This window comes from Cajanus cajan, chromosome 7 (assembly GCF_000230855.2).
Source record: "Cajanus cajan strain Asha chromosome 7, NIPB_CcT2T_4, whole genome shotgun sequence".
Classification (NCBI taxonomy): Eukaryota; Viridiplantae; Streptophyta; class Magnoliopsida; order Fabales; family Fabaceae; genus Cajanus; species Cajanus cajan.
Window position 1 is genome coordinate 10,774,734 of NC_138523.1, and position 11,142 is coordinate 10,785,875.

At 25.0% G+C, this 11,142-nt stretch overlaps 1 protein-coding gene across 1 annotated transcript; it reads left to right on the forward strand.

Annotated features, from left to right (window-relative positions):
- Positions 1-4,065: 4,065 nt before the first annotated feature.
- LOC145949817 (uncharacterized) lies at positions 4,066-10,229 on the forward strand. The gene is made up of 4 exons (XM_083060705.1): positions 4,066-4,266; positions 4,462-4,687; positions 4,898-4,962; positions 10,176-10,229. The coding sequence occupies exons 1-4, from the start codon at positions 4,066-4,068 to the stop codon at positions 10,227-10,229; spliced, it is 546 nt and encodes a 181-aa protein (XP_082916831.1).
- Positions 10,230-11,142: the final 913 nt, after the last annotated feature.

Genomic DNA, 11,142 nt, shown 5'->3' on the forward strand with positions numbered 1-11,142 from the left:
ATAAAATAAATCATTTATAATTAAGTATGTGTTTGAAGGTAAATTGTTTTTAAAAAAAAGTTCATAAAAATAAATCATTGAATTTTCAAAATAAACTATAAACAAAACACGCATTCGCATAAAACCTTTTCGTTTTTTTTTTCTTTTGGATTGAAGATAAGTTGATTCCTAGAACATAGCCATGCACTATGGTTAATATATCAATAAAATGGTAAATGTTTGCAGTTAGACATCGAAGACATGTAATAAGCCAATAATAGTGTCCATAGTTTATGAAAGACATGTGATAGTATTAAGCCTGTGTTTGCTTTCACGTTTGAAACGTGAAAAATTACGTTTAACGTAAAGCTACAACGAAACGTGAAAGCAAACACATACTAAAAATTACGTTTAACGTGAAGTTACAACGTATAACTTTACGTTAAACGTGATTTTTCACGTTTGAAACGTGATAGCAAACACGCACTAAGTAATAATATTGTTTGAAGTAATCTTTTCTAGGGTGTGGTTTCCCGGAATGCCCGGTTCTTGTCCCGAGTCTATGTCCCACGTGTGGTTGGAAAAGGCAAAGCCCTTCAATTAAAAATAAAAAAATAACAGAAGAAGCTTACCATGTGTATATAAGATTTTTTAATAAAATTATCTATTCAATAATTTGTATTGTATGTATATGAATTTTAATGATTCAATTATTAAATTAAATTTTTTTAATATATAGATTAAATTTATAAAAAAAATATTAAAAAAATATTTGATGAGAGATTAACCGTTTAGATAAATATCAGTATTTTCAAGGATTCATACTTAAGGAATATCCTCATTAACATAAAAAGAAAATAGTAAAATTAAAACTTCGGTCATTTTTCTTACAAAGCAGTTGCAATAAAAAAAAAAATTGTCATATAGTAATACATCTTTTATAATTATAATAATACTATACATGTTACTAAAAATTACTTTTACTAAAACAATAAATATAATATATATTAGTATATTGTTAAAAAATATGAGTATAAATTATAGTGACACACAAAATATATTGTTAAATTTTATTCAAAATCAACATTAAAATTGTATGTGATTATATATCAAATGAATATATACTTACATATATTGTACTTATAGTGATATTTTTTGTATGTCACTGTATGTAACATTTTTTGTAATGAGTATAAAAATGGTTTAATTAATAATCTACTAATTTTAAATATTACAAAATTCCATATGATTTTTATATTTTAAAAAATTATAATTAAATTCTTAAATTTATAAATTTTCTAATTAGGATTTGACTAAAGTGGGATGAAATATTTAGTTTCTAACAAAATGCAAAAACAAAAAAAAAAATTGCACAAATTCTTAATATGACATTACTATGACTTTTTCTAAAAAAAAAAAAAACAGAATAACTTAAAGTATTTATCATTTGCTTTTTAATTTCTAATTATAAACTTGTTAATTATGGACATTGGTTTTGTTTAAACATAAATCTAAAATATTATGATATATTTGATTTAAACTTTATGCATTCTTTGAATGTTAAAAATTTGTAAATAATATTTTACTTTTAACTTCTAATATTATAAAATTATGATATTATATTTTAATATTTTAATATATTATTATGTTAATATCAATTCAACTACAATAAAAAAAAAAAAAAATACAACACGAGTTCAATATGAATCTTGTTTTAAAAAAAATGTTTAAATTAACCTATAAAGAAATCGTTAGGTTTTATGTGAAATATCATCCCACAAGCCACATGGAATTCTGTCTCAAAGGGTATCTCAAGTCTGAATCGAATCTGATTCCTATCTTCATCTTCCTGTTTCGCATCCTTGTGCTTCAAATACAACACTCCATTAACTTGTCGAGACAGAATGCTAAATTGAAGTTTTTTTTATTCATCGAAATTATAATAACAATAATTCGAATCTATGATCATGTTCATACTATTTAAAGATCATGTTCATATTATTTAAACTCACTATTACTAAGTTGATCATAGTGATACAATAAATTAAGAATTTGAACTTTGCAGCTTCACTTGTTCCTTGTACGTGGGCATTGATTTTTTCCCCCGGCATTTTTGTAGTACATAATTTTGTCATGATGTGTTTTTCTAATATTTTAAATTACTTTCCTTTTTCAAATATATGAAAAGAAGGTTTTCATCAAGTTTAGAATATTAACTGCAAGAAAGCAAATACAACAAGAGTACGCAAATCTGTTGGGTACAATTCATCATCTTTTGGACCCGTATTAAGGTAGTGTTTCACGTTATTTCAAGGGTGAAATTAAAAGAATAAAAAAGTTAACTTCAAAGTTAAAACTGTTTTATAGTTTTATCATTTTATAAGTTTAAAATTTACTTTAAAATTAAGGGGGTGTATTAGTTTAGGATTTCGTAGGATTTTAAAAGACTTTTTTTGAGTAAAAAAGTCCATTGGTATTCAATTAGGATTTTATGTCACTTAAAAACAATCCAGTGGTATTTAATCTGGATTTTCAGGATTTTTTTAAGAGTCCATTAAAATCCATCGGTATTCATTTGAGATTTTTTACAACTTAAAAATAATTCAATGGTATTCAAAAATATAAGGATTTTAAATGATTGTTGCGTGAGAGAGATTTTGAAGAACTTTTTAGTGTTATCTATAAATATCAAATTCATAAAACAATCTCATCCAAACCCATCGGATTTTGAAGGATTGTTTGAAGTGATTTTTCAAGTGCTTCAAGAATTTTCAAGTGAGTTTTTCATCTTTTTTTTTCTTCTATGTTTCTCTCTTCTCCATTTTTTTCTCTGCTAATAATATTGCATTATTGTTCATTGCTCATATATAATATTGTAGTACTGTTCTCATTTCATTCTCCTATTTTGTGAAACTCCGATATGTAAATGATAGTGTCATTGACTTGCTCTATTTTTATGTTCGTTCTCTTTAATTGACTTGTTCTATTTAGTTGAATTTGTTCTTTTATATAACACAAAAATAATACTAGAAATTTTGACTTTTAAGTAATAATTTTTTTTATAACACACGTCAAGAAAAGGAAAAGGTAAAAGATGAAATTGATATCATCATCTCTGCAATATATATATATATATATATATATATATATATATATATATATATATATATATAAGATGAATTTGAGATAGGGTTTTTGTGAGTAGAATGAGATGAAAATGGATCTTAGTTGGGGGAAGAACCCTCTTAGGATAAAAATCGCGATCTCTCTCCTTCCTTGTTACTCTTATCCCTCCTCCTTTTATGACTCAACAATTTTTTTTTACTATGAATCTTTTTTTATTTTTATATTGTGAAATTAGGATTTTTTATATTTAAAAAAATTAACATAAGATATTGTAGTATATAATTTTTTAGAGTTTAAGGTTTATGCCTTCATTAGCTTATTTTAAAAAAAATATATATTGTTAAAATATTTGTTAGAATAATTTACATTTATAAATATCGTTAAAAAATTATCATATAATATATAACTAAAATAATATATATATATATATATATATATATATTCTCTATATCTAAATACTCTCGTTTATATAAAATTTTATATATCTAAATATTTTCTCAGTATCGAATATACTGATTTTTTATATAAAAAATTATTTTATATTTCTATATTTCCATTTTTACATGTTTTTTATAATGGTTGAGGTATTTTTTTATATAAAAAATTAAAAAATTATCTTAAAATTATTTTATTTTTTTACTATGAATTTTTTGTATTATTTTTATATTGTGAAATTAGAATTTTTTATATTTAAAAAAATTAACATAAGATATTGTAGTATCTAATTTTTTATGGTTTAAGATTTATGTCTTCATTAGCTTATTTTTATATTATGATGCCATGTACGCATGTGTAATGGCAATTCATGCATTAATGCATGTGTTGACTCAGTTTATAGTTATGATACATAATGAACAAATTGAGCGTCCATTAAATCGACAACGAATTACTAACATGGGAAATGACTATATACATCGAGCATTAAACGATGATCCTGCAATATTTTGACAAGTTTATAGGATGTATCCAGATGTATTTCAAAAGTTATGTGCAATTCTTAGAGTAAAAACACCTCTAGAGGATACACGATATATTTGTGTTGAAGAAATGTTTGCATCATTCCTACAAATTGTTGGTCAGAATACTCGATATTGTGTAATTCGTAACACATTTGGCCGATCACAATTTGCTACAAGTGAAAATTTTCACAAGATTTTGAAGGTTTTGAATACGATAGCACCTACTTTGATGGCTTAACCAAGATCAACTGTGCCAGCTAAAATTAGAGAAAGCACAAGGTTCTTCCCTTTCTTCAAGGTATGTACTAATTATCTTACAATAAAAATTATAATTAAATTTGACACTACTATATTTATATTTTTCATACGATGAAGTGTTATATATGTTAAATTTTAGGATTGCATTGGAGCTATTAACGGGACACATATTCCAGCAATAGTGAGGGGGCGAGATGTAAGTAGTTATCGTAATCGTCATGGAAAGATATCACAAAATGTATTAGCTGCTTGTAATTTTGATTTGGAGTTCATGTACATTCTTAGTGGGTGGGAGCGTGCGGCTCATGATTCTAAGCTACTAAATGATGCTATAACAAGGAGGAATAGACTTAAAGTGGCTCAAGGTAAATGTTTATTCTTTAAATAATAATAATTATTATTATTATAACTATAATTATAATTTATTATTATTATTATTATTATTATTATACTAATATTATATATATTGCATATGTAATTAGGTAAATATTTTTTAGTAGATTGTGGATTTCTTAATCGACGCCAATTTTTAGCTCCATTTCAAGGTGTAAGATATCATCTACAAGATTTTGCAGGTCAGGGTAATGACCCTGAAAATGAGAAAGAATTGTTCAATCTTCATCATGCGGCTTTAAGGAATGTGATCGAGAGAATATTCAATATTTTTAAATCAAGGTTCACAATTTTTAAGTCAGCACCTCCATTTTTATTTAAGACACAAGTAGAATTTGTATTAGTATGTGCAGCACTACATAACTTTCTACGTAAAGAATGTTGTTCTGATGAATTTTCAATTGAAGCGGTGGATGAAGCTTCATCTTCAACATTACCAATTAATGAAGATTACACTTTTGAGCCTATTATTCAAACCCAGAAGCAAGAGCGAGAAGATGCTAATGCTTAGAGGACTAGTATAGCCATGGATATGTGGGTGAATGCTATTTAATATGATAGGCTATTATGGAGAATTATTATAATTTATCTAGACATTGTTGTTTTTTTTTATATTATTTTTGTCTTTGACTCTTTTTAAATTTGAATGTATGAATATTTTTTTGAAATCTTATCAAATGTCAAAAATCCACAAAAATTCTACAAAATCTACAAAATCCCACAGAATCCATTAAAATCCTGATTTAAAAGTCTTGTAGAATCCATTAAAATCCTGATTTTAAGTCTTGTAGAATCCTGCAAAATCTTAAAAGTCATGAAAATCCTGCAAAGTCTTTTAAAATTCGCAGGATTTTTTTTAACTAAAAAAGTCCTTTAAAATCTTAATCTAGTACACCCCCTAAATTTCTTAGTTGATATATACATATTTTTTCAATAGGATTTATTAATAAAAAATAAAACAAAATATATAATTAATTTAATTTTTCTCGTATCTGCCCATGCCGTGTACACAAATCCCTGACCATGTCATTTACCCAAAAAAAAAAAAAAAAGTTACCTTATGAATTTAAAGAGTTTGTTTGTTTTTTTTGGAACGGTTGATTTTTTTATACATATAGTACGTGAATATTTGATTTTCTGAACATATATATATATATATATATATATATATATGAGGAGGGTTCAAACAATACCGGTGTAACTATATATTACACTTCTTGATAACTTTATACTAAATGTGAATTTTATAAATTTAACCGTTAGATTGAAAGTTTATATCACTTTTTTAGTTAAAATTGAACAACAACTTGAAAGTAATCAAAACATTTATATTTTATTATATTTTGAAATGTATATATTACGACAATTTTGTTTTATGAGAATGAAGTGTTAAATCATCCTGGATTAATATAAAATTTTGTATATATGATCTAAGAGTAAAGAACTTTCAATCTAACGATTGAATTTATAAAATTCATATTTAATATAAAATTATTAAACGGTATAATACTTAACAAAAATTACACCGGTATCGTTTGAACCTTCCTTTTATATATATATATATATATATATATATATATATATATATATATTAAAATTCTTAATATATACATAAAATATGAATCGAGAATTTTTGCACTTGTATATAAATTATCAATGTTTTTCAAAGATTATTTACATTCATAAGTTTTATAATAAATTTAAAAGGTTTTATGAAGAGCAGGTTGTATGCTCACTGTTATTTTAATTTTTATATAACGATTTAAATATTTTGACATGTATTTTAAAAGAAAAAAGAGGAAGTTAACGTAGAATATCTATTTAGTTATAACACATCACTTAGAAGAGGAAAATAAAGTAAAAATGAAAAAAAAAATCTACAACTTACTTTATTGTTATTAATTTAAAATATTAGTTGCATCAAAACATCCAAATTTATATGAATATGGTAGTATTTTGCCCGTGAACCCTTACATTTCCTTCTAGCATATTAAATTTTTTTTGACTTGTCACAAGTATTTCTTAATTTATTAAGTCAAAAGACTAATTCTCTTTGTAGCACTGTAATTGTCATTGTTTTAATGAGTTTTCACACCCAACAAGAATAAAAACAAATTATTTTTTTCTAATCAAATCATTTTTATAATGCATGAGGGTAAAATGTCTAACAGTCTCAATTTATAAGTTTATATGTCTTAGAATGGTGGATTAAGTCTAACTCAACTCTACAAAATTGACTTGTAAGGTGAGGATTACTCCTCACTTGTATATTATTTAATTGCGTAATCTATAGTTAATGTGGGACTTGAGTTTTTCTCAGTACACCCCTTTACATCCAAAATTATTGGGTTTGGTACATGGATAAATGGTGAGTGACCCTTTTTAATGATATAGGATTGACGGGACTTCATGATTTTTTTTTTCTTTTCAATACACCCCTCTTATGCCCATAATACATGTATCATTGGTGGATGACCCATTTAGAATGGATCTCGATAATTTTAATAACATCTTAGAATAGTAGATTTGAGACTAACTCAACTCTACAAAATCGGTTTTAAGTCGAGAATTATTCTCCACTTATATACTATTTAATTGTCTTATTTCTAATCGATGTGGAATTTGAATTTTTCTAAAAAAAATATGAAAGCGAAATGACTATGGTTGGATGTATTTAAAACTCAGAGAAGACAATTCTAATAGGGTGAGTTTAGGTGCCCCATGTACACTCCATAAAGGGTACCAACGTGAAAATATGACCCATGGCCCTGGGGTGAAGGGACACTATCAAAACGGGGTCGCAGTTAATATGGCAACGCAACCAAACCTATATGCTTTTCATTTTTATAGAGGTGCATGACATGTCAATTTCATTCTTCCTTACAACATTGTTTGTTCTGTAGTATACACTGAACCCTAAGTGTTCCCTTTCCCAAGACACTTGATTTTGATCGTTTGAGACCATGAATCAGGTTAACTTTTTCAAGAAAATGGCCAACTCGTAGATACAACTATATATATGCTATATGATCTTCTTTCCCTCTTTAAGACAATAGTTTTAATTTTAATAAGCATGCACCGACGGTGCAATTAATTAGAAATCTTTTTATGGTAATTATCAAATTAATTCAATAAACTTACTAATGGTTTGTAATTTTTAACAATGTAAAATTATATATATATATATATATGAGAGGTTATAATTACACCGATATAATTTTTACTAAGTATTACACCACTTAATAACTTTATATTAAATGTAAATTTTATAAATTCAACCATTAGATTGAAAGTTCTTTACTCTTAGATCATATATACAAAATTTTATATTAATCCAAGATGATTTGATACTTCATTTTTATAAAATAAAATTAACGTAATATATTCATTTCAAAATATACTAAAATATGAACACTTAGATTTTTCAAGTTGTTGTTCAATTTTAACAAAATTTGATATAAACATATAAAGTGATATGAACTTTCACTATAACAGTTGGATTTACAAAATTTACATTTAATATAAAGTTATTAAATGATATAATACTTAGTAAAAATTACACTAATATTATTTTAATATAAGGGAGGATTATAATAATACCGGAGTAACTTTGTATGTATATATAATTTCTTTTTAACTAATATAAAATGAAATAAGATAGACAGTAGAAATTAAATTATGTTTGATTTTATAGTAGTAATATATTTTTACAGAATAAATTAACGCTATAGAAAGGAGTGTAAATATTTATTCATGTTAAATATATGACGTTGAGTTTTTATTTAATACATCAGCAGTGAGAAAAGAGCTACAGTCTACAGAAACAATTTAAACTTTATATTAATCTTTAAACTGTGAAAATTGTACCCATGTAATTATAAATACATTAGTTTAGAAATTTAGATCAAACTATTTTTTGAGCCATGACACTTTATAAAAAAAAAATTACTTTTGATATTCGCACCTGATAGTATGTTGAGACAGCTTGTAATTCCATTAAATGAGGTGTTAATATAACATTATATGAGAAATTTACAGTTGCATTAAGTTGGAATTAAACTGTTATAAAATATTTCAACATAATGAAATAATAGTAGTTAAATGTTTAAATTTAAGTTTTTCAAAATTAAAAAAAAAAATCATTCTAACAACCTTTGTAATACCAATATATATCAACTTATGTTAATTTTTTTTTAATTATGTTATTAGTATATACTAATTTAGTTAATGACTAAATTTTTAGTTTAATTATTGATTTTTCTTTAATTTTGTATGAGAAATTAAACCATATGATGTTACTATATAAATTTATTTATTTTATAATAATAATGTCATCCATTATAGGAACCTTCAACGAGTTTTATGTCTTTATGACTAACGAACCACTGTGAGCCCAATGATAAATATGTGGTGTGCAAAAATACTTGTCTAATTAGTGATTATTTATTTATTTTTTCAAATTCAATATAAAATTGAATGGTATCGCAAAAAAGATAGCCTTTACTTATCTTAAATAAAATGACCACTCACTATTTATTTATATATCAAATCTAATAGTTGTATTGAGTACGAGAGAATATATTGAAGAAAATCTAACTCTTATGTGGACTAAAGATAAGATTAACAAATAGTATATAAATGAGAGACAATTCACATCTTACAAATTAATTTTATAAGATTGAGTTAAACAAAAACAATTCATTTTCTTAAGAAAATGGAGAGAAAAATTTGTCAATAAATGACATATAAGAAAGGATGGAAAGACCCAAGCTCAACTCTTACTAGGGATGTTCATGGATCAAATTTTTAAAAAATTTAAATCGAATTGAACTGATCCATTTTTATAAAAAGTGGACTGATTAATTGATCTGTTTTTTTTTTCTTTCAATTTTTTAAAATTATGGATAATTTTTTAAAACTAGATTAGTTCGATACGGTACAATTATCCACTTTATACTTATAAATGGATTGGGTTTTTCAAAAGAATGGAACCAAACCAATTTACTTTATAAAAATAGGTTAGATAACAGAACAATTTTGTAAAGTGGATAGTTTGAATTTTTTCTCAAAAATGAATAATTTTTTTTAATATGAATCAAATTAGTTATGACACAATTTAAATTGGTTTAAATTTCTTGCACACTCCTAAATTCATTCAAAAGATTGATTTGACATGGATCAAATTTTATAATTCATTCAAATTGAACCAAGCAAAATTGTACTTAACTTTCTTGTTTGACTCAATTGACTTTTAAGACAAAAACTAAATCACATCACAAAAACCTCTTATGCTTTGATATTTTGCTTGTCTTTATTTGTCCAATGTGAGTGAGACTTAATAGTTCTCCAAGTCCTCCAACTAATCAAGTCCAATTATGTTGATTTTTGTTCATTGTTCTTTTAGTTTGCTTGGGCTTTCTTAACCTCTATGACCTAATTCTCTCTGATTTTTTTTTATAGGTTGATTGGCTTGATGCCATGTTGAAATTTTTCCATAGATCCAACGTAAAGTGAGTGCGCATTTGGTTATTTTACAAATGCTTAAATATATTTTTAATACCTCAAATTTAAAATAAATTTATTTTTAGTCCCTTATATTTAAAATTGTTTTTTAATCTTTATAATTTTTAAAAATCTTATTTTAATTCTTCAGATCACCAATAACATATTTAAAAATGACAAATTAAAACAATTATGCAATATCAACTAGAATTAATGTTATGTTTTCATTAATAAAGATACTGATAAATAGATTTTGTACCATAATATTTAATAGATTCTCTAAAAAAATTAAGTATAAGAATTAAAATAAAAATTTTAAAAACTACAGAGGCTAAAGATTAATTTTAAATTTAAGGACTAAAAATAAATTTATTTTAAATTTAAAAAACTAAAAATATATAGAATTCTTTAGGAAATTTGTGCATCTCAAATCTCATGGGCCCATTTTATTTATTTTGCACAGGTCCAATGTGGACTAAGTGTTGATTAGGCTAGAACTATATTAAACATAAAAGGACTACCTTCAAAACTGTTATTTTTCTTGAGTTGCTTACCTTCAAATCTCAAGCCATGTTGTTCTTAGTTTGCCCAGGCTTGTGTCGTGATTCTAAGATGCCCAATTCTTTGTTTTAGTTGGACTAAAGCTTTGATATCATCTTATTTTTTTACAGGCCCATTTTGGAGCGAGCGTTAAATAGGCTGAATCTGTATCAAAGATAAAACGTATATCATAAAAAATGTTTGAACCAACTGAATTCAGCTCCTCTATGGTTATATGTACTCGTTTATCTTTATTTGTCTGATGTTAGACTTAAAGTTCTCCAACACGCTCCAACATTTTTTAAAATGTTTCTATTTCAGTTCGACAGTTCCTATTAACGATAGTCTAAACGATGAATTGTCAAACTTCCTAATTATACTTATC